This window comes from Leptopilina boulardi, unplaced genomic scaffold, assembly GCF_019393585.1.
Source record: "Leptopilina boulardi isolate dan_hultmark-lab unplaced genomic scaffold, ZJU_Lbou_2.1 LbouV2_316, whole genome shotgun sequence".
In the NCBI taxonomy this organism is placed as follows: Eukaryota; Metazoa; Arthropoda; class Insecta; order Hymenoptera; family Figitidae; genus Leptopilina; species Leptopilina boulardi.
Window position 1 is genome coordinate 141,301 of NW_026137881.1, and position 25,893 is coordinate 167,193.

Sequence of the window (25,893 nt, forward strand, 5' to 3'; positions counted from 1 at the left end):
GTGAAAAACCTTTAGAATGAAAAGAAAAACCTGTTTTAAATAAAATAATTATAAAAAAAGAGAGGGCTTTAAAAAAAAAACATTTTCAAAAGGGATTTTATCGAAAATAATTTTTACTATTAAAAACATGTTTACAAGAGAATATTTTTTATATAGAAATTTCTATATTTCAATAGGGGTGTTTTTTTTGCAATAAAAAGAGAGCAACCGATTCTATTGCACTCACAGTGTTCCGATTATAGAATTAGATATGTATGTTATTTTCAAGGACAAATCGAATTCAAGAGATGAAAGAGAATCTTGCGTGGATCCATTTACTATTATATAGATTCTCGATAAAAAAAAAAAAAAAAAAAAGAAGTCAAAGAATGCAAAAGACTTTTGTAAAAAAAAAAAATTCAAATTTTCTTATACTCTCTTTGAATTATGAAAAAAAAGGTGAATAAAAAATTATGAAATTAATATTTAAATAAATATTTATTTATTAAATAATTAATAAATTAATTTTTAAATATTTATTTATTAGATAATTTATATGAATTTCAGAAAAAATTCAATAATTTATATAATTACAAAAGTGGAAAAAAAACTGTCTTTAACACTCGAATTATAATAATTTTTTTTTTTTTATAAAGGAAAAAAAAGGTTTTTTTCTAAAAAGAACAACTAGAATTAAATCCATTATTTCATTCCAGTAAAAATTCCACGAAGAACATAGAGGTTCGTTAACATCAAAGGAAATTCACATTTTTGTCTGGGCTCATAGTTAACAGGGTGAAATGGTATAATAATTAAAAACTCATCGTTTCATGTCAAGCGATTTCTTTCTTTTTTTTTTTTCTTTTTTTCTTCTTTTTTTTTATAATCAATTAATTTTAGCGCGCGTGTGTTTTTCTGCTCTGCTTTACATTTACATTATTTTAATTGTCTGCTTCATGAAGCATGTGACAAAAGGCAGCAAAACTAATTTACCTCGACAGCTTAGAAAACATATTAACCCACGTATTTTCGCTGCAGTGAACTTTACTCTTAAAAAAAAGAGAGAATAATCATATGTATTTATTTATATAAAAAAAAAAAAAAGAAAAAGAAAAACTTGTACATCATTTGACAAAAAAAATGTCATTCTTTATAAATATAAAATGTATGATATTTAAATAATTGAATCCTTTGATACTGACACATTCGTTCGTTAATATAATCCGATTCGATGAAATGTGGAAAAGAAAAAAATTTCGTTTTAAGTTTAAAAAAATATTTTTCCAATTAGCTAATTTTTTTTTCTTTTTTACTGATTTCGATTATCAATAAGTGACAATTTTTTACATTTATGAATATTTTGATATGAAAAAATTAATAATAATCGTATTAATAATAATAATAATAATAATAATAATAATATTGGTAATATTATTCGAAAATATTTTATCTAATGGAAGAATTTAAATTGAGTCTGAACTAAAATAATTATGCAATATATTATATATTAATTTTATTTATTTATGTATGCAGGATTGCTTTAGCTGAAAAATTATAAACAAAGTTATTTAAAATTTTTCTCATATTCAAGGAAAATTTGATTAAAATTGAAATTTTAATCCAAACATTTCAATAATTTTTTAAAGGAGGAACCGATAAAATTTCAATTTATCGAAATTAATTTTGTTTAAGGTTGTCAATTTTTTTTTCCTGACAATATTAAGTATTTAAAATTATATTATAATATGAAAAATTAAAAAATAATTAATTTATTAATATTTTTTTGAAATAAAAGTAAAAATTTTCCAAAATAAAATATTGAACTTCACTAACAATTTTTTTTTAATGTTTCATTGACGATTTTTTTTAATTATTTAAAATTATCTAATGAATGAATTATTATCAATTAAAAAAAAAAATGAAAATATAATTTGAATTATGATTTTTTTTCTTCTTTGAATTCTTAAATCTAATAAATGTGCAATCAATGGCAATTTATTTTCAAATATCAATAAAATTGAAAATCAGGTCAAAGTAATCGAGATGAAATAAACTTAACATTGTCAGGCTCAATTCATATTTTAAATGGAAAAAGTTATTTCTATTGGAAAATATTTGATTTTTCTTTTTTTTTTGTTTTTTAATTTAAATATGTCAGTTGACAGTTTGAAGGTAATTTTCAAACTTCATTGGAAGACGGGCGACTATATAAATATAAATCTTATTATACCATCTTGTGTCTTGAATCGAAAATTGACGACAAGAAAAAATTATAGTTCTTGGAACCGAGACGCGATTGAGTCCGCCGATGGGAAAAGTGACATTTGCGTGTCTCCCACTCTCTCGTAGAAATATTAATTAAAGGGAGGAATGTGATTCGCAATAACGCCCTTTCAATTTTACAAGGTATACAAAAAGTGATCATATCGAAGTTCAATATTCAGTATACCCTAACGATATTGTATTTTCATTCGTTTGTGGAAAAGTTTTCTCCAAACACGTTTATTTCCCTTGAATTGTTACCGAGAGGACGCAATATTTCAAACCTTTGTTGACATACACTATAGAATATATATAATAATAATAATAATAATAATAATAATAATAATAGAATCTCAGTAAAATAAAATTTTTAAAAATTTCTTCATTTAAAAAAAAGGTTTTTTTTTTTGTAATTTCATTTTTGTTTTCCTTTTCAATTTCTTTTTTCCCTTAAAAACTTTATTTTAATTAAATATATATTTTATTTCTCCATTGTTCTTTTATATTTTTTTTTTTTTTAATAATAAAAGTTCTGTTTTTTTTTATTTATTGTGTTAGAGAAGAAGATTTCTTTGTGATTTGTAAAATGAGCCAGCGAAATGGAAATTATATAACTGAAGTAAGTTCCGTGAGAAGTCTTTCGTCAGATGATGTATCGCCAACTAAGGGAAAGAAGAAAAAATCATGTTGGGCGAGAGCAACAGATCCAGCCCATCGTCGTGGCCAACGAATTCAACTTCTTCAAATGCTCGTTCTTCCATTTATTCCAATTTTGGCACTCATTGTTCAGACTGCCAATACACTTCACGATATTCTTATTTATCGTCAAGAAGTTTCTGACATCGAAACGCAGGTAAGATTTAAAAAAAAAAAAAAAATATTTTATTTTTATCAAGATTATAATAATATTACAGACCTTGTATAGTAGACGACTTTTTCCGATTTTTTTTCGATTTATTTTAATAAAATGCGATTTTTTCGATTTTTTTTTACATTTTTTTTTTTTTTACAAAATTTTTAAACAAAATACGTTTTTTTTAGTATACAATGCAGATCTTCTACAGATCTTTTTTATTTCAATTATTTAACAAATTTTTAACTAAAATTCTTCACTAAATTAATTATTTTTAATAATTTTAATGAAATTCTTAAAAATTCAATTATCTTAAAACTATATTTTAATTCAATTTTTTATGAAATTTAATAATTGTTTATAATTTAAAAAAAAAAAATTAGCAAATAAAATTACCAACAATTTTTAATTTAAAATCACTTAAAATTTAATTATATGCAAAAATTTCAATTATTTTTTAATGATTTTTATAATATTCTTCGAAAATTCAATTATCTGAAAGCATTTTTCAAATTAAAAACTTTTGGAATTCAATTTTTTTAAGTGATTTCTAATAAATTCTTCATCAACAGAAATCACAAAAAATTTCTCTTATTATAATTATTGTTTGAAATGTAATAGAATTAAATTCAATTATTTTCAAACATTTCAATTTAAAAGCTTCTAAAATTTAATTATTTTTAAAAATTTCTATCTAAAATTTTTTTGAAATTTAATAAATTCAATTATTTTTAATGATTTTTACAAAATTCTTCGAAAATTCATTTATCTGAAACCATTTTTCACTCTTTAAAATTATCAAATTCTATTTTTGTCTGCAATTTCTAATAAATTTTTTAGTGAAATCATCAAAAATTTTAAATTAAAAACCACTTGAATTTCAAATTAATTTCAAAAATCTAAATTCTAAACCTTTGAAAATTCAATTACTTTTAAAAAATGTTATATAAAATTATTTGATAAATTATTGTTAATTCTGTAAAATTTAATTATTGTCTGAAAATTAACAAAATCTTTTGAAATTCAAATTATTTCTAAAAATTGCAACTTTAACTCTTTTCCAAAAAGATTTACTATTTAAAAAAAATTTTTAATTACAAATCTGTAAAACTTGATTAAGTATTGCCTGAAATTTTTTTTGACCATCAAAACTAAAAATTATGACAAAATTAAAAATTCCAATAAATTGCTTAAATCAGACTTGAAAAAATTATAAAAATGGAATTTTAAGAATTTTTTTTAGAAATTTGTCCTACTTAAATAAAATTTTAAAAATTTATCATACAATTAGTTCGATTCTAAAATATTTGAAATAAATTTTCTTGATAATATTTATTATAGAATTATTCTCATTACGGAATTAATAAAATGAATTTAATGTCTAATAACATTAGTTATTTAAAGTAAAATGTTTATTAACCAATTAAATTTTGTTAAAATAAAAAAAATCGACTTTTTTTACTTCTTTTCGAATATAAATCGACTAAAATGTCTTTTTTGTGCTTCTTTGAATCATTTAAAATTCCTATTGGATAAAAATTAAAAATTTCAGTATAAAAAATGATAAAAAAAAAAATATATTAAAATTATTTACTAATCAGAGAAATTTTTTAAAAATGATTCGAACTTTCAAAAATAAAAATTGTTCAAATTTTTACTAAAATACATTTTTTAATAATATGCAATTTATAAAGTCGCTTTTTGATTGAAAAATAAGAAAATAGTTAAACCAAATTTTGATTTGACTGTCTATTCCATTTCTCTTTAAATTCGATCAATTTTAAAAAAAAAATCTTCTTTCATATTCCTACAATTTTGAATAACTGACATCGAATTCATATTCAACGATTCCAAAATCCCCTACTTAAATAAAATTTTGAAAATTTGTCTAACAATTAGTTCGATTCTAAAATATTTGAAATAAATTTTCTTGATAATATTTATTATAGAATTATTCTCATTACGGAATTAATAAAATGAATTTAATATCTAATAACGTTAGTTATTTAAAGTAAAATATTCATTAACCAATTAAATTTTGTTAAAATAAAAAAATTCGACTTTTTTTTAATATAAATCGAATAAAACGACTTTTTTGTGCCTTAAAGTTGATCCGAGTCCTGAGCTAAAAATTTAATTAAATTAATTGGATATATTGATATTCATAAAAAGGAGAAATAAAATATTTGATAGATCCAATATATGTATTGCGGATGGAAAATTTATCTTTTTACTTTTTCTTTCAACAGAGAAGCTTATTATATTATTAATAAATACATGAAAATAAAAAATATGTATCTATGAGAAAGGATGATGACCTGTTATGTAAATATTATAATAGAATCATAATTCAAAATGAAAAAAAAAAAAGTTATATATAAACTCTCATGATACACTGTGTTCCTTCATCAAACTAATTACGATCAAGCTTGAGCTTTTATTGAAATCGCTCAATTACTCTGCACTTCGTACATTGCATTCGATTTCACGTCCTTGTGGAAACTTACCTCTAATTAAAGACTTCAGAGGTGGTGATACGAATAGAACTCAGGGGGGTGTGGTGTGTTTGTTCGGTTCTCGTTATATTACGATTCTTTATCGATCGCTTTGAGTTATGCGAAACCAATCTGCTTTATAGAATATATATATATATATATATATATCATAGGCAATCTGCAATCCTTTCCTCACCATCATTATTATATATCACTTTATTAATATTTATATATTATTATTGTTAATCCAATTATTATTTATTATTCAAAACTAATCTCTCGACAATATTTCACTAATACACACTCTATAATATATATTATTATAATGAATTATGCAAAATTTATCTCCATAAAATAATAATAATATTAATAATAATAATAATGACAATTCAATTGCTATATATTCGTTTGAAATATCAGAAATGATATCAGTATGTTATTAAATAACTAGTATTATTTCAATAGTTCGCTTATTAATTTTCCACACAAATGCTTCTTGTTAATTTTGTATTGCTCACATTTAATTTCAATATATATTGTATATAGATGGCAGAGAAACGTTTTGTAAAATTGTCTATCAAATTGTGAAAAAATAATAAATTTACTCAATTAAATGCTTTCGTTAAATATACTTTCGTTGAATAAATATTCAATATTGAAATATTAATTGGATTATGAGAAATTTGGAGTAATTATACATTTTTTTTTATAATTCAATTTCATTTAATTAACATTTCATTTACTTTTGAAACAAAAGTTCTGAGTTTCATTTAAATTTCAGTAAATTATTAAATTTATTTAAAAAGAAAATTTTGTAAAAATTATACATTTCTGAATTAAACATATTTGAATATTTAAAATCAATAATATTTATATAATTTTTGATAAGAAATTATTTTTTAAAATCAGAAATATGAGAATGGAAATTGAATTTTTTTTTCTTTTTGTTTAGAAAATTTATGTCTACTAGTTTTTTCTTTTTCCAATTTATTTTTAAGTTTTCTATTCTGCATTTTTTTTTTTTTTTTTTTTTTTTTTTTTTTGATAAATAATTGTAAAAATTATAAATTCTGTCAAATAAAAAAAAAAAATTGATTAAATAAAAATTCACAGATAGAGTTTCACTTACATTTATTTTTAATTTTTCATAAAAAACAATCACCGAGATATTGACTATATTATAAAAGTACTTTCAAGGGTCAATGAACAATATTTTTTTCCAATTTATTTTTAATTAAATTACCTGATTTATTTTTATCATTTTATAAAAATAAAACTAGAATTCAACCAGAGAAAAATACGTTACATTGTTTTTTATAATAATAATAATAATAATAATAATAATAATAATAATAATAATAATAATAATAATAATAATAATAATAATAATAATAATGTAGAGGTGAAAATGATCTCTGTGAGAATTATAATATTAACAATTATATTTGACTAGCATTTTGAAAAAAGGCTTTTTATAAATTATTTTATATTATTTTTTTTTATTTATTTGAATATTTAAAATAAATATATACGAGGAAAAAATATTGTTACTTTATTATTTATTAAAAAAAAAAAAAATAATTCAGGAACTAGCCTTTAGTAAATTTATCAGATTTATTTGCAACTCGTTATACTCAGGGGGTTTTGGAATCGTTGAATATGAATTCGATGTCAGTTATTCAAAATTGTAGGAATATGAGAGAAGATTTTTTTTTAAAAATTGATCGAATTTAAAGAGAAATGGAATAGACAGTCAAATCAAAATTTGGTTTAACTATTTTCTTATTTTTCATTCAAAAAGCGACTTTATAAATTACATATTATTAAAAAATGTATTTTAGTAAAAATTTAAACCAATTTTTATTTTTGAAAGTTCGAATCATTTTTAAAAAATTTCTCAGATTAGTAAATAATTTTAATATATTTCTTTTTTTCATTTTTTATACTGAAATTTTTAATTTTTATCCAATAGGAATTTTAAATGATTCAAAGAAGCACAAAAAAGTCATTTTAGTCGATTTATATTCGAAAAGAAGTAAAAAAAGTCGATTTTTTTTATTTTAACAAAATTTAATTGGTTAATAAACATTTTACTTCAAATAACTAATGTTATTAGATATTAAATTCATTTTATTAATTCCATAATGAGAATAATTCTATAATAAATATTATCAAACAAATTTATTTCAAATATTTTAGAATCGAACTAATTGTAACACAAATTTTCAAAATTTTATTTAAGTAGGACAAATTTTTAAAAAAAATTCTTAAAATTCCATTTTTATAATTTTTTCAAGTCTGATTTAAGCAATTTATTGGAATTTTTAATTTTGTCATAATTTTTAGTTTTGATGGTCAAAAAAAATTTCAGGCAATACTTAATCAAGTTTTACAGATTTTTAATTAAAAATTTTTTTTAAATAATAGTAAATCTTTTTGGAAAAGAGTTAAAGTTGCAATTTTTAGAAATAATTTGAATTTCAAAAGATTTTGTTAATTTTCAGACAATAATTAAATTTTACAGAATTAAAAATAATTTATCAAATAATTTTATACAACATTTTTTAAAAGTAATTGAATTTTCAAAGATTTAGAATTTAGATTTTTGAAATTAATTTAAAATTCAAGTGGTTTTTAATTTAAAATTTTTGATAATTTCACTAAAAAATTTATTAGAAATTGCAGACAAAAATAGAATTTGATAATTTTGAAGAGTAAAAAATGGTTTCAGATAAATGAATTTTCGAAGAATTTTGTAAAAATCATTAAAAATAATTGAATTTATTAAATTTAAAAAAAATTTTGGATAGAAATTTTTAAAAATAATTAAATTTTAGAAGCTTTTAAATTGAAATGTTTGAAAATAATTGAATTTAAAAAGATTCTATTAAATTTCAAACAATAATTATAATAAGAGAAATTTTTTGTGATTTCTGTTGATGAAGAATTTATTAGAAATCACATCCAAAAAAATTGAATTCCAAATGTTTTTAATTTGAAAAATGCTTTCAGATAATTGAAATATTAATTAATTAAAAAAAATTTTTGAAAAAAGACGATAAAATTTTTTTTTTTGGTTATTTTCAAAATCCTTTGGTCAAATTTGAGATATTAATATGATAAATGAGCCTACCAAATTTTATCTAAATCCATTAAAACCTGTTAAAGTTATCTTCTAAACAAAAAAGGGATCCACACACACACACACACATACATACATCCGGACAATTGATCAGGATCTCATATAACATGTTTATATAAAGAAAAAAATTTGTTTCCACCACTTTGAAAAGTTTTATAAACGAAAGGACTACAAAGCTTCCTCCACGAGGAAGCAAAATAATTGAAATTTTTGCAAATAATTAAATTTCAAGTGATTTTGATTTAAAAATTTTTGGTAATTTTATTTGCTAATTTTTTTTTTGTAATTATAAACAATTATTAAATTTCATAAAAATTTTCATTGAAATATAGTTTTAAGATAATTGAATTTGTGAAGAATTTCATTAAAATTATTAAAAATAATTAATTTAGTGAAGAATTTTAGTTAAAAATTTGTTAAATAATTGAAATAAAAAAGATCTGAGTAAGATCTCCATTGTATACTAAAAAAACGTATTTTATTTAAAAATTTTGTAAAAGAAAATGTAAAAAAAAAGAAGTCGAAAAAATCGCATTTTATTAAAATAAATCGAAAAAAGTCGTATTTATGAAAAAAAAAAGACGGAAAAAGTCTTATAATCGGAGGCGTGTTAATTGGACAATTATAAAAATTGTGCCAAAATCTTTCTGTCGATTGTTTATTTGGCAATTTATAATTTCGGATAAATGAAAATTCGACTTCTATAAAATTCTATCAATTAAAAATTCGTATAAATCAAAATTCAGTGAATTGGTATTTTTGTCATTTAAAAATTCGAATCACAAAAAATTATTAATTCAAGTACAATTTATTTAATTAAAATTAAAATTATTTGGTTCATTTAATTATTTATTTGATAGTATTAATTTATTAACAAATAACAAATATTGTTAAAAGCAGAAAAAAAATTTGAAAATTTTTTTAATTAAATCGTATTTTGTAAATATTTTATCACTCTAAATATTTAAAAACACTGAAACAAAAATTAACAGATGAAAACTTAATTAATCCCATATTGTATGAGAATAAAAAATCATTATTATTAATAATTAATTGTTCTAATTTGAATTTTTAAACAATTTGTAGAGGTCAAGGTCAAGTACGTAATTGTTTTTAAAATTTTTGAATTTTATAAATTGGAATTTTTATTTTATATGATTTCTTTGAAAAATTTTGTAATGAAAACTTTTTATCAACTTTATCGTGTTTAACTTTTGTTTTAGATTTGAAAGCATGAAACATTTCTCAAATTTAGTTCCATTAAAGGGTATATATGATAACATACTCTCGTCTACTAAAGTGTACGGTTTTATATATATATCTTTCTCATATATGTATTAAGATTCTTTTTTTTCTTCTTTATCATCATTCTATTCACACATACACTATACACATTATATAAATCAGTATTTTATGTTCTTACTTTCTTTTTTGCAGATTTGTAGTTTTTCAGGTTACAAATAGAAAAATTTCTCATTTAATCGTTTGAAAAATGGATATCAATAAAAAAAGACCTACATCGAATAACTTATTGAAAAATAATTTGTGAGGATTGTCTATACAAAAATTTGCATGGAATAGAAAAATTATTTTGCACTAAAAAAAATAACAATGATTATCTATATTTGTAAATTCATAAGTATTTTATGAACTGAATGCGTCAATGATTACAGATTTATTTATTTCTTTCTTTAAGAATAAATAATCGATATGGAATTAAAATTATTGGCAAAAATTTGGAATTCGACATAAAAATTAATTTTGGTAAATTAATTAATATTAATTAATTAATTTTTTGTGGCTTTATATCAGGAGTAAAAAAGATTTTTTTTTGTTCAAAATTTAAATCCAGTGAAGTAATGGAAAATCAGATAAATCATTGAAAAAAAGGCGATTTTAATTTAAAATATTAATTGAATATAATGATAAATATAAACAGAAACAAATTTCTATTGGGATATTTAAAAAAAAAATTAAATTAGGATATTTTTATTCAGCTGGTGCATATTATATAAAAATAAGTAACTATTCTTTCAATCTTCTCTTCGCTATATAACTCTCCTAACAGATACATATTAGATATATTTTTTTCTATCCATTATCCTCAGATTTCTTTAAAACATTCCCTTATATTATGCTTTACAATGGAGGATATTATTTTTCCTGTAAAATTTGTCCTCTATTTTATAACGAAAAATGAATTTCAACCCATTTTTTTTTTTTTATAATCTTGTATAATAAGGGAATTTTATTTCTCGTCTCTCTTGTAGTAAAAAGTCCTTCATGTTTATCTCTCCCAAGGAAACAAACAAAATTTATGATCGATATTATATTATATGCATATATTATTTTCAATGAAAAAATTATTATCAACGAGAGATTTCTTTTTATTTTTTTTTTTTTTTTCAAGAAATTTAAATTTCAAAAATGAAAAAGAATAAAATTATAATTATTACATTATTTGCAATCATTTTGGGCACATAAATATTTGCAATAATTAGAACATTTCAAAGAATTTTATTGAATAATATAATTATTTTTTAAAAGAATTTTCAATTTTCTTATTAGCATTTGACACAATCATAGAAATATTTTATTGACGTTTGTTTGAGACAAAATTCATTTGAAGGAAATAAAAATATATTTGTCTCAAAAGCCTAATAATTTTTTATTTATTTCATAATAAAAAAAAAATTTATTTAGCAAAAAATAAAATTTTATTTTAGCGCGAGTAAAATTTTTATTTATCTTAAATTAAAATTTATTTGACAGTTGAGACAAATATTTCTTTTCTCTGAGTGCAGAATTTCTTTTTAAACAAATTTTTATTTGACAAAATTTTTCTTTTCCAACTTTTTGTTTAAAAAATTATAATTTAATGTTGAATATTAATTTAGTTGAATTCTCATTCAACAAAATTTTATGGGATTCAGATTTTTTAAATGACAGAATTTCAAATTCAACAATTATTTATTTGTGCAAATTTTTTATTTGCACAAATATTTTTATTTGATAGAATTTTTAAAACGACGAATTTCTATTTTTTTCAAAATTGCAAATAGCCGAGAAACAATCGATAATTTTTTTTAAATTCGCACCGAAATCTTTCTGTCGTTTGTTTTTCGGTTATTTAAAATTTTGGACAAATGGAAATTTGGCGTTTTTTCAAATATATATTTTTTATTTTTTTAAATATTTTATTATCAAATATTTTTTTTAGTCGTGTAAATAAAAATTCAAATGAAGTTTCGGTGAATTAGAAATTCTGGTATTTAGAAATTCGAATACCTTAAAATTAACTTGATTGAGAATTCTGCTAATTATATAATAATAAAATGCTTGGTCTGTCCTTATGTCCTAACTTGAAGTTGGCCTTTTCTGATTTCACGTGTTTTTTTGAATAGTAATAAGTAATCTTATGACGTGTCAAATTTTGACAATTATTTTTCTCATTTTTGCCAAAGTTGTATAATTGTGTTTCCAAATTTCGGAATAAGTTTCTTTAAAGTTCCAAATTCAAAAATTCAATTGACGAAGCTGAAGTACACAACGTTTACCAACGAAATTTTTTTTAAAGTTGTATATTGATTCAAAAATTGTATACAAATACAAAAAATTTATGATGAGAAAAAAGATGCGCCAGGAAATTTCGTACAAGATAGTAATTTGAAAAAAATTTATTTTTAATGTACCAGGGACCAACGAATACCTATTAAATATTAATTATAAAAACACAGGCCTCGAATCAACTTAAAGACACAAAAAGTCTTTTTAGTCGATTTATATTCCAAAAAAGTGGATTTGTTTTTTATTTTAACAAAAATATTTTACAGATTATTAAATGAAATTTTTTTTTTTAATAATAATCTTTTTCGAAGGGTTAAAGTTGAAATTTTTAGAAATAATTAAATTTCAAAAGATATTGTTAATTTTCAAGCAATTATTAAATTTTACAGAACTAAAAATAATTTATTAAACAATTTTTGGAGAATATTTTTTAAATTTAATTGAATTTTCAAAGATTTAAAATTGAGATTTTTGAAATTAATTGAAACTTTAAGTGATTTTTAATTAAAATTTTAGATGATTTCACTAAAAATTTATTAGAAAATACGGACAAAATAAAATAATTAAAAAATCATTTCTAATTGAAAAATGGTTTTAGATAGTTGAAATTTCAAAGAATATTATTAAAATAGTTAAAAATAATTAAATTTCCTTAGAGTTATAATTGAAATTATTAAATTTCAAAAAAAAAAATTTTCGATAGAAAATTTTAGAAATAATTAAATTTTAGATGCTTTTAAATTCAAATTATTGAAAATTCAATTAATTTTGAATTCAAATTTTTGAGAATAATCAAAATTTTATTTGATTTTAAATTTGGAAAATAATTGAATTTCAGTTCATTTTTAATTGAAAATTTTTGAAAATAATTGAATTTTAATTGAAATTTTGGATAATAGTTTAATTTAATTTCATTTTTGATTGAAAATTTGGATAATTAATTTTGAATAGAAATTTTAGAAAATAATTGAATTTTATTTCATTTTAAATTGAAAACTTGTTAAATAATTAAATTTTAAATTGAAAATTTTAGATAATTATTGAATTTTAATTGATTTTGAATTAAAATTTCGAGTAATAATTGAATTTTAGTTTATTTTGAATTAAAATTTTTAAAAAATAATTCAATTTTATTGTGATATTTTTTTTTAAATAATAAACAATTGTTAAATTTCATAAAAATTTTAATTAAAAAATAATTTTGATATAATTGAATTTGTGATGTATTTCATTAAAATTATTAAAAATAATTAATTTAGTTAAGAATCATTTTAGTTCAAAATTTGTTAAATAATTGAATTGAAGAAGATTTGAAGAAGATCTACATTTTATACTAGAAAAATGTATTTTATTTACATTTTTTTTCAAATGTAAAAAAAATGTCGCATTTTATTAAAATAAGTCGATAAAAGTCGTATTTTTGAAAAAAGTCAGAAAAAGTCGTATAATCCGAGGCCTGTAAACATATAATTTTCATTATTATCATTTAATATGTAATAATATTCTAATAAATTAAATTATTATTAATAATATTAATCTTTAATTTCTTTATAATAAACAATCAAATACTCAATTTGGCGCGCGTTTAATTTTGCTAGTTTAATATTAAAAAATTAAGAGAAATTCTGTAAAATAAAAATTGAGTAGCAATAAAATTATATTGAATAAAAATTTTAAAAAAAAAAATCTATCAAATGCTAATTTGTGCCCATATCAGTTATGAAAAAATTTAGTCTATTATGTAAAAGGTTTTTTTCAATTAACATAAAATATAACCAAAAGATGCTCGTGTTGCTTTCAAACAATATTTGTTATTGCTATGTAAATATACCTATATATATAAGTGATGAAGGTAAATCTAAAAACCATTCGGTATTTATTGAGAGTTTCCTGGAATTTATGACCACAGTGGGAATGTAGTTTCAATACCATAAAATATCAATAATTTGTGCTAGGATCATGTCGATCGATTTGACAACGTGACGAGAACAGGAGTTTTCCTCAATTATTTCACATTCTATATATGCAAATAACTTTGATTAGAAAAATTTTTGACCTAAATAAATTTATTATTTTTTCATTTTTTTAATTCGTAAGATATTATCCGAAAATCTTATATATACTGTTTTTTTTCTCTACAAAGAATAATTCTCTTATTTTACGCAATTATCTTTCATTGAAATATTTATTATTATTATTTTTTTTTTTTAATAAATAACCATTTCCTGTGTATTATTTATAATAATTTATTACATCGATGTCATTCTCGTTTATAAAATCCTTATTAAAATAGAAAAGCAAAGATAATTCTTATTGAAATTTCCCTGCAATACAATTCAAAGTTCCGGGCAAAACAATACCCACTGAAGTTAGGTGGACAATATATAATTCTTATTCAAATGCCAGTGCACAAATAATCCTTATATATTATATTCTCGACAAGATAATTCCTATTTAAAAATAGCTGGTGAAAAAGATAATATTAATTATTATTATTATGTCAAAAGAGATTGATAGAAATTAATTTCTTAATTAAGATGTAGAAAACACGTATCTTTTTCAATTAGCGTATTTTGCGATTTTTTAATATATTTTTTTAATACAAAAATACATTTTTTTTCTCCTCTTTTCGTAGAGCCCAAAAAATTAAAAATTTATCATAAGCAAAAATTTTCGAATTAAAATGTAACGAAATAAACTTTTTTTTTAAATATTTTTTAAATGTTGTTTATTATATATATATATATATATTTTTTTTTTTTTTTGAAGAAAAATAATTAAATGAAACTATAAAGAAGACAGAAATGTTTTTTTATTGCGATAACTCACGAAATGCGCGAAAAAAGAAAAAAATTTTCATACATCGATGGTCAGTGTTAATTAACAGAAATTGTCTCATTGTTTAATTAGTATTATGAATAACTCAAGGACAATGTTATCAGAATACATTAGTTTAATAAAAAAAAATAAATTCAATACTTCAATATACTCTGATTATCACAGTTTTAGAATAATATTTATTATATAAAGTTTAATATCATTTTTTTTTTATAATTGATAATTATTTATTTTGAAATAATATTATATTTTTGATTTATTTATTTAATTTATTTATTTATTTATTATTTATTTATTATTTAATACATGTATATTTTAATTTTAAAAAGATTTTTTTTTTGTAATTTTTGTAATTTTCAAATTTTTAATAATTCGAACATTTGAAAACTCAATCTTTTGATAATTTGTACTTTTAGAAATTTGATCCTTTGATAATGCGAACTTTTAGAAATTCGATTTTTGGGAAATTTGATCTTTTTGTAATTCGAATTTTTAAATATTCGGATCTTTTTGTAATCTAAATATTTTAAAATAATATATTTTCAATAAATAAATAAATAAATAAAATTCAATCAACTAGACATTCGAATTTACAATAATTTTTTATCTTTTGATAATTTGAATTTTTAGAAATTCCATTTTTGGAGAATTCGAATTTTTGGATATTCATTTTTTTTTTTGGTGATTCGAACATTTTTAATAATTCGAATTTCTAAAAATTCAATCTTTTTGCATTCTGTATAGAAAATAAAATTCTAGATAATATTATTTTTACAGAATAGTAATTTTAAAAAAAAATCCTAATTTTGCAAAAAAGAAATTATAAAGAATTTTAATTTTACAATATTTCTATTTTAACCAATTATCAATTTCGCAGAATTTTTATTTAGACATTGAAAAGTTTCACTAGAATAGTGAAAGATTTAATTAAAATTTACTTTGACTATTTAATTAATTTTTACTATTCTAGTGAAATATTTCGCTGTTTTAAGTAAATATTCTTTTCTGTATTGTATATATAAAATTGTCAAATTAAAAAAAAATAAAAAAAAAATTTGTTTTTGAACAATTAATCGCATTTTTAATTTTTGAAATAAATTAATGTACTATTAATTTTTTACAGGTGACAATAGCAACAGATTTGGGTAAAGTGGTGACAAGAATGCAACAAGAAAGATCAGAAGTGGCATTCTACATTTACACAAATGGAAGTACCTTGAGGTATAAAAATAATGTTGTATTATTATTTCGGACTATAACAGAGAAATCCGTATGTCTGTAAATATTTTAGAGGGAATCGTATTTTATTAGAGTCAACATTTTATATAGTATAGTCGCTATATATATAACTATATTACATTCGTCCAGATGATACATCTTGTCTCATTATTTTTTCCACTATCGCGTTTCAATCTCGATATATATATATATATATATATATACGTATATAGTAAACGATCAATTAGAAGGGAGTTCGTATAACCTACTGCTTCCGTAAATGAAAATAGATGGAATGCTGCAACTTTTATTTAGAAACTGAAGCGTCAATGGTGTGTGCCAATAGAAAAAAGAGAAAAAAAAGAAAAAGGACAAAAACAAAAGCTTATAAAGAAACTTTTATGTAGGTGTGATTGCTTCAATTAAAAGATCTTATCATGTAACTTGAGAAGGTTACCCTTAAAAACAACAACGTCCCCTTGAGAAATCTAATAAGAAGCTTTTTTTTTCTTATACAAAAATTTTTACTAAAGACTATCCCAACATCAAAGGTCATTGACATCAATTAACTTTTCCAAATGATAAACATTCTTTTCTTTTTTTCACTATAAACACTCAGAAAAAAATTTGTTCGAAACAATCAAATTTTGCTTGCATCAATCAATAGAGTTTACTTGGTTCATTCCAATTTTTTTCTTCAATTGCAAAATTTATTTAAATAAATCCATTTATTTAGAGCAAATAAATATTTCTTTGATTTCATTTTGTTTGAAATATACGAAAAAATTGTGTACAAAAAAATTGTATATTTGATTCCAAAAAAAATTTTTTTCGTATATTGAAAAAAAAAAATGTATTTGATTTAATCGGTTACTCGTTAATTATCAAGTAAATATTTACTTAAATTAAATAATTTTTATTTGAATTAAATAAACTGTATTTGAATCAATAATTTCTGTATATTTGAAACAAATACAGTTTAATTGATTTAAATGAAAATTATTTGGTTCAAGTAATTATTTAATTTGATAATTGACAAGTAATCGATTCTTTCAATAAAATAAATTTTTTCAAATTAATCTTTGTTTCGATCAAATTTGTTAATTTTTAAATAAAGTAATCGGCGAAATTTCAATCCAACGAACTTAATATTATTTAGAAGGTATCAATTTTCTTCCTGAAAATATTTAGTATTTAAAATTAAAGTTTATAATTTAAAACATTAAAAATCAAAAAAATTAATAATTTTTACCAAATAAAATTCGTAATTTTTGCAAAAAATTTCAATTTTTCTCATAATTCCTATTATTTTTCAAAAATGGTAAAAACTAATTTTTTTTTGTTGAAAATTTTAACAATATATTTAATAATTCTTGGTCCTAAATAATGTCAGAAAAAAATTGACACCCCTAAACACCATTAATTTTGCTAGATTGAAATCAAAAATTTATATTTTTTTTTAAATTTTCATCCATATAAATATACATTTTCCCTTGGCCTCTCAAGTTTTCAAATCCGTTTAGTTGGAAGTATTACTCATTATTGAATTGACCTCGAAGTAACTCTGATTCATTCAGTTAAAGATTTCCTCTCCTTTTTTTCATAATGCTTTGCCTGATTAAATTGATATTACGTAAATTTAAAATTATATAATTTTTATTCTCAAATTAAAAAAAAAAGTGTAATTTTGTTTAATATAAAAAATAAAATAAATAATATATTTTAAAAAAAAAAAATTTTCTTTTCTTGTCATGAAAAGCGTATAAAATATATATAATATATTGAGTGGCTTATTTTTGATATGAGCTTTATCATCCAAGTTTTTTGATCCTTTGTAAAGGATTTTCACACATATGTTCTATTGCATATGGATTGAGATATATACACATCTTTAGAACGTCTTCATCCTTTTTCATCTAAAATATATAAGGTCACCCAACGAAGACGATCACTGATGTGTTATATACTTATATCGACCCAGTCTCTCCACGTGGACACACTATAAAATCAATACCAACGTCTTGCTACAATGTAAATATCTACCTGTGGATTCATGATAAGAAATGTGTCTTCATTAACTCTGGAAGGCTTCTTTTTTTTCCTCCTTCTTCTTTATCTTCATTTTTTTACTTCTTCTTTTCTATAGTAAAACAAAAACATTTTTTTTTTATTTGCAAAAAAATTGAAAATTAATTTACCAAATTATTAAAATAAAAATAATAAAATTTCAGATTAGGAATAAAGTTTTTTAATTTGATTCTTTTTAAATTGTATTTTTAAAACGGTTAAATTAAATTTAAAAATTCAAATATTTTACAAAGGAAGATTTAAAGTGCTTTTTTTTGGCAAAAAATTCGAATTTAATTTACTCTATTTTATTAATAAATGATAACAGTAATAATATATCAAAATAGGAATAAAATTTTTTAATTTGATTTATTTTGAAATGAATTTTTTAAAACGACTAAATTAAATTTACAAAGAAAGATTTAAATTGCTTTTTTTTTTTTTTTTTTTGCTTTTCTTTGCAAAAAATTCAAATTTAATTCACTATTATTAAAGTGATAATAATATTTCAGAGTAAAAATAAAAATTTTAATTTGATTTTTATTAAATTGTATTTTTTAAAAACGGCTAAATTAAATATAAAAATGCATAAACTGAAAATTCTTAAAAGTAAAATTAAAATTATTAATAATTTAAAATAATAATTTAGAGAAAAATATTTACTTTAAATTTATTTCAAATTTTCCAGGTCCAATTTAACGCAACGTTTTTTAAAAACTGACGAGACACTTTACAACATGACAACATGGCCATTGGTTTCTGTACCAAGTGATGAAAGCAAAACTGCAACCTATGATGTTGTTACGAGAGAAGCATTTCTAGAGCAACTCAATGATTTCAGGTAATTTTGAAAAATAACAAATTTTTCATTTATTTTTCCCTTGTAAAATATACACAAGAGAGTATAGAAAAATTTTATTATAAAGTAAATATTTACATTTTTGTAAAATATTGAATTCTTTTATCATATATGGTATTGTGGTTTTATTGATATATTAAAAGAGTAGAGAGAGAGAGAGAGAGAGAGAGAGAGAGAGAGAGAGAGAGAGAGAGAGAGAGAGAGAGAGAGAGAGAGAGAGAGAGAGAGAGAAAACGCTTTAAAATTTCAATTAAATGCCTGAATTTGCAAGAGCAAAAACGGAAAATTGATGAAATAAAAGTCCAACAAGCTTTGAAAATTAACAAACAAAAAAAAAAACAAAAAAATACGCACATATCAAAGGAACATGAAAGTTCAATTTAGAAAAAAAAAATTTAATATATTTTTGAAAATTGATACAATGACATTTTAAACAAAAACGTTTATATATACGTGTCGAAATCGACATTTAAATATTTATTTTTAAATATTATTATAAATAAAATATATGGGTCAGAATTCTCCAAATGGATCACTTAAAACTTTTAAAAAGTAATTCATTTTCAATGGTAAATCTTTTTTTTTTTTTTTTACTTTTACTGTGATCAAAATAAGTTTCCGAAAATAGATCAAAAAATTTGCTGTTAAAGTTACAGACAATTTGCAATTTTTAGCTGTGTTCGATAAAAAAAAAAAAATTTTCTCGAGAGATCTAATTGACAAATTTAATAATAAAAATTTGGTTTTTTTTGTCAGCTGGATCTCGAGAATTTTTTTTTTTTTTAATTTAAAACAACTAAAAATTTTAATTGTTTATAACTTTTAGCAGGTTTTAGTTACAAAATTACGACACGCTGACCAGAACTACTAGAGTCATTCGGTCTGACTATAAATCCGTTACATCACTATATTGAGGCCTCTCTCTTCATCTTACGTGCAACTCACCCAAAAGTTCGATACTTAATTATCCGTGACTAATTAAATTAGTAAACAACTAGCAAAATTAAACGCGCGCAAGCGCGCCAAATTGAGTATTTGATTGTTTATTATAAAGAAATTAAAGATTAATATTATCAATAATAATTTAATTTATTAGAATATTATTACATATTAAATGATAATAATGAAAATTATATGTTTACAGGCCTCGGATTATACGACTTTTTCTGACTTTTTTCAAAAATACGACTTTTATCGACTTATTTTAATAAAATGCGACATTTTTTTTACATTTGAAAAAAAATGTAAATAAAATACATTTTTCTAGTATAAAATGTAGATCTTCTTCAAATCTTCTTCAATTCAATTATTTAACAAATTTTGAACTAAAATAATTCTTCACTAAATTAATTATTTTTAATAATTTTAATTAAATACATCACAAATTCAATTATATCAAAATTATTTTTTAATTAAAATTTTTATGAAATTTAACAATTGTTTATTATTTAAAAAAAAATATCACAATAAAATTGAATTATTTTTTAAAAATTTCAATTCAATTATTACTCTAAATTTTAATTCAAAATCAATTAAAATTCAATAATTATCTAAAATTTTCAATTTAAAATTTAATTATTTACCAAGTTTTCAATTTAAAATGAAAGAAAATTCAATTATTTTCTAAAATTTCTATTCAAAATTAATTATCCAAATTTTCAATCAAAAATGAACTTAAATTAAATTATTGTCCAAAATTTCAATTAAAATTCAATTATTTCCCAAAATTTCCAATTCAAAATGAACTGAAATTCAATTATTTTCCAAATTTAAAATCAAATAAAATTTAATTATTCTAAAAAATTTGAATTCATAATTAATTGAATTTTCAATAATTTGAATTAAAAGCATCTAAAATTTAATCATTTTTAAAATTTTCCATCGAAAATTTTTTTTTTTGAAATTTAATAATGTCAATTATAACTGTAAGGAAATTCAATTATTTTTAACTATTTTAATAATATTCTTTCAAAATTCAACTATATGAAACCATTTTTCAATTAAAAGTGATTTTCAAATTATTGTATTTTGTCCGCATTTTCTAATAAATTTTTAGTGAAATCATCTAAAATTTTAATTAAAAATCACTGAAAGTTTCAATTAATTTCAAAAATCTCAATTTTAAATCTTTGAAAATTCAATTAAATTTAAAAAATATTTTCCAAAAATTGTTTAATAAATTATTTTTAGTTTTGTAAAATTTAATAATTGTTTGAAAATTAACAATATCTTTTGAAATTTAATTATTTCTAAAAATTTCAACTTTAACCCTTCGAAAAGGATTATTATTTAAAAAAAAATTTTTATTTAATAATCTGTAAAATATTTTTGTTAAAATAAAAAACAAATCCACTTTTTTTTGGAATATAAATCGTCTAAAACGACTTTTGGTGTTGTTAAGTTGATTCGAGGCCTGTGTTTTTATAATTAATATTTAATAGGTATTCGTTGGCCCCTGGTACCTTAAAAATTAATTTTTAAAAATAAATTTTTTTCAAATTACTATCTTGTACGAAATTTCCTGGCGCATCTTTTTTCTCATCATAAATTTTTTGTATTTGTATACAATTTTTGAATCAATATACAACTTTAAAAAAAATTTCGTTGGTAAACGTTGCGTGTACTTCAGCTTCGTGAATTGAATTTTTGAATTTGGAATTTTAAAGAAACTTATTCCGAAATTTGGAAACACAATTATACAACTTTGGCAAAAATGAGAAAAAGAATAATTGTCAAAATTTGACACGTCATAAGATTACTTATTACTATTCAAAAAAACACGTGAAATCAGAAAAGGCCAACTTCAAGTTAGGACAGAAGGACAGACCAAGCATTTTATTATTATATAATATAATTATTAAAAATCACCGTTTTTTTTTTTTTTTTTTTTTTTTTGTGAAAAGAAAAAATAATAAAAAATGACGCATTTTCTCTTACTTAAATATTTACAAATTTAATTTTAAAAATATTTGGGAAAATGAATATAAATGTTAAGAAGGGGAGCATAATTATTCCCATAAAAATAATTAGTTACAATTTTCATCTCCAAGAATTTTATTAGATATCATTTTATTTTTTAAATAAATTTTTCTTTTTCGAATTATCATTTAAGAGAATTTATTTTTAAACAAAAAAAAATTATATCAAAAAAATAAAATTTAATTAATGAATAATTTTACACTTCCAATAAATTTTTATTTGTTAATTAACTAAAATTATATTATATTGAGCGAAGATGTTATATTTGATTAGTGTTTTAAAAAAATCTCGTGGGGATATTTAATGTGTTTTTAAAAACGTAAATTTGTCGAAAATTGATCGTTTCATGTATACACAACGGGGCGTAATAAACTCGTTCAAAGAATTACTCTCTATAGTGATGATACTTTCGAGTAGACCAAGAGCATTTATATAATCAATGTATTCGTTGTATATAATCTTTGTATATATATATACAAGTGAATATTACAGACACATTTTTAAGTTCGGAGGGGTGTTATACATGATTGCACATTCGGAGCATCTGACATATATTTTTAGAAAAATCAACCCTTCTCTATGATTGGTTGTTACGTTATTAATTTTCGTCATGCGCTTATATTGTCGTCGCACCAAGTTATATCATATAAGAATAAAATATATAATAAATTTTTGGTCGCCGTTTCATATCATTTTGTAATTAGGTTTTTTTTTAATATAGAATTTTTCTAAAAAAAAATTTTTTATCCAAAACTCATTTTAGTAGAATAACAAAAATTCAATAACAAAATATCATTTATCACAATTTAAGGCTTCCAAGTGACACATTTTTTTTTTACTTTTTCGCTATTTTTTTCCAACAAAGCTACTTTTTTACTACTAATTTTGGCCAAAAGCCACTAAATGCTACTTTTTTCAAAAAATTAATTTTAAAAATGACAAAATTCAAGAATTTTAAATTTTAGCGAATTTTTTTGATTTTCTAAAAGCTCGCCATGATCTATTATTGGCCGCGTTAACTAATGCTTTGTATAATTATTTTTTAACACGAATTTTCATTTTTCAAAATAGCATTTAACATAATTTCTTTTTAAACGATTTTTTACTCAATAGAATTTTTAATTTGGCAAATTTTTTTTGACAGAATTTTCATTTTACAAAATTTCTCTTTACCCAAACGTTTTTTTTTAGAAATAATTCTAATTTTACCGAAATTCAGACAATAATTGAATTTTGTAGTATTTTGAATTGAAAAATGTTTAAAATTAATGAAATGTCAAGATCTTAATTAAAGTTATTAGAAATAATTATTTCAACAAAAAATTTGAATCAAAATTTTTAAGAATTGAATTTTAGGAGTTTTTGAATTAAAATTTTTGTAAATTAAAATAATTGCTGAAAATTATTAACAAAGTTTTAAACAGTAATTGAATTTTAGAGAATTTTTAATTAAAAAATGTTTTATTTAATTGAATTTTTGAATAATTGGATATGAAATTATTAATTTAGCAAAGAATTTTAGATATACAAATTTTAAAAATAATTGAATTTTGGATTAAGATTTTTAATTAAAATCTGTTGTTTTAAAAGACTAAATATTTTCTATAAGCTTCCGATTTCAAGTTTTAGAATTCAAAAATTCGAATTACTTAAAATTCTACTGAATGAGAATTCTAATAAATTAAAAATAGATTAAATTAAAATTCTTTTCAACAAAAAAAAAACAGTTGGGTAAAGAGAAATTTTTTAATATAAAAATTCGGTTCTTTGAAAATTTTGTTGAGTAAACATTCGTTTAAAAAAAATTCTGTTATTAAATGATATTTTGTAAAATAAAAATTTATGTGAAAAATAATTTTTATGGAATAATTATTCGCTCCTATACCGTCGTGTCAAAAACAAAAAGTTAATCGAAATTTAACAATAGATAGTTTTTTTTTTTTTAAATAATCATGAGAAAAATTATGTTAATTTTATTCCTCAGAATTTTTCTTTCAATTTTTTTAGACAAAATATTATTTAACGTCAAACTTAAATAAAATATAAATAAATAAACTAGAAATTACAAAAAGTCATTTAAATTTCAAAATTTTGAAATAATATCTCTCATCTTTTAAAATAATAAAAAAATTATTTAATTCGTTTCAGAAAGAGAATCAGTTCCGAGGAGAAAAGCATAACAGAAGTGATGACTTGGTATACGAGTGTAAACGCAGCAATGCTAGATCATTTAACTAATCAAATTAAAGAGACTGATAATAGTGGTGTATGGAGGTAATATTTTTCATTTAAAATAAAAATATATATTATATCTTAAATGAATATTCTGATAAAATTCCACTTTTTCGAAATTGAATTTTAAAATACAAGATTGATTTATACTCAAGGGAGAAAAAAAAAGACTATGAAGATGAGCGAGTCAAGTGACCATTCATCTGTGAATACTTACGCTCAAAAGGTTACAATGTCTAGTATATAAGCTGGAAGAAATTGAACAAAAAAAAAAGTCCCGAGCACGTCAGAGAAAATGATCTATTAATAATTGAAAAAGTCTCTTACCTCTTCGATTAGAGGAAATCATTAAATTCAAAAGATTTGAGAGTAAAATAAGAAAGGATTTTTTTTTTTTTATTAATTTATCCTTTTTTTATTTAATTATATATTTTCACCAACTTTTTGCAAAATTTTCTCATTCTTTTTTTTTATTCAAACAATAAAATAAATTTTCTTTTTATAGAAAATTTTGTAATTGAATTTATCTGAATTAAAAAGAAAAACAAAAATAATATAAATTTTTTTTTTGATTTTAGATATCTTATTGCGTTCAAAAATTTGTTACGAAGCATCGAAAGCCTTGGCATAGCCTCGGTTTACGGAATCAATTACTTTGGCCGAGGAATCCTTGTGGGTGAAAATTATGTCAGCTACGTACGCCACGATTCAATTGGACGAGATCTTCTTAACGGATCTCTCACCTACGTGCCAGGCCTCAAACAATTTTACAGTAATCTCACTCGTACTATGGATAATTATGGACTTATTAAATCAAGGCACGTTTACAATCGTTTTCTCGAATAAAATTCAATTTTTTGATAAATAGACGATTTTCAAATTTTTTCAAGTAATAATAATAAATGAATATTTTAAATATGAAAATATAAAAATATGAAAAATTACAGGAATTTTTGTCTCAAAGATATTTTTTAATTTATTGATAAAAAAAATTATAAAAAACATTTTTTTTTTTTTTTTGAGAAAAAATTCCATAATTTTCCCTTTTAAAAAATAATTTCTTATAATCGTCGGTCATAAACGTTGTGGACTTAAGCAACGTAATGAATGCGCTTTCAATTCAATTCATTATATATCTTTTCATCTTTTATATATATATATATATATTTATATATAAATGAAATCAGAGAAATTATAAGAGAGAAAACCATTTATATTTTTAAAAAAATCAAATTTTTTATAACAATTATTTTTCTAAGCTTCTAAAGAGATTATTTCCTTTTTTTTGTATATCAAAAATAAAGATTTTTAAAAATTTGTAATTTAAAAAATAATTAAATTTTTAACAATTATATTTAATTCAGGGTATCTAACATTCAGGGGAAAAATGTAAAAGTCAACG

General features: G+C 20.5%; 1 protein-coding gene across 5 annotated transcripts in view; it reads left to right on the top strand.

The window, feature by feature from the left end:
* The window catches only part of LOC127284020 (receptor-type guanylate cyclase gcy-23), a 34,210-nt gene that overhangs the window by 3,893 nt on the left and 4,424 nt on the right, over positions 1-25,893 (top strand). For 2 of the 5 annotated variants that reach the window (XM_051309287.1, XM_051309288.1), the window contains exons 2-6: positions 2,800-3,094; positions 16,260-16,357; positions 19,110-19,262; positions 24,408-24,533; positions 25,070-25,309. In XM_051309287.1, coding sequence (XP_051165244.1) covers positions 2,800-3,094; positions 16,260-16,357; positions 19,110-19,262; positions 24,408-24,533; positions 25,070-25,309 — 912 coding nt within the window. Of the gene's footprint in view, positions 1-2,176; positions 2,386-2,623; positions 2,639-2,799; positions 3,095-16,259; positions 16,358-19,109; positions 19,263-24,407; positions 24,534-25,069; positions 25,310-25,893 lie in introns of those variants that run through there. The other 3 variants (XM_051309290.1, XM_051309291.1, XM_051309289.1) reach the window with 3 other exon arrangements.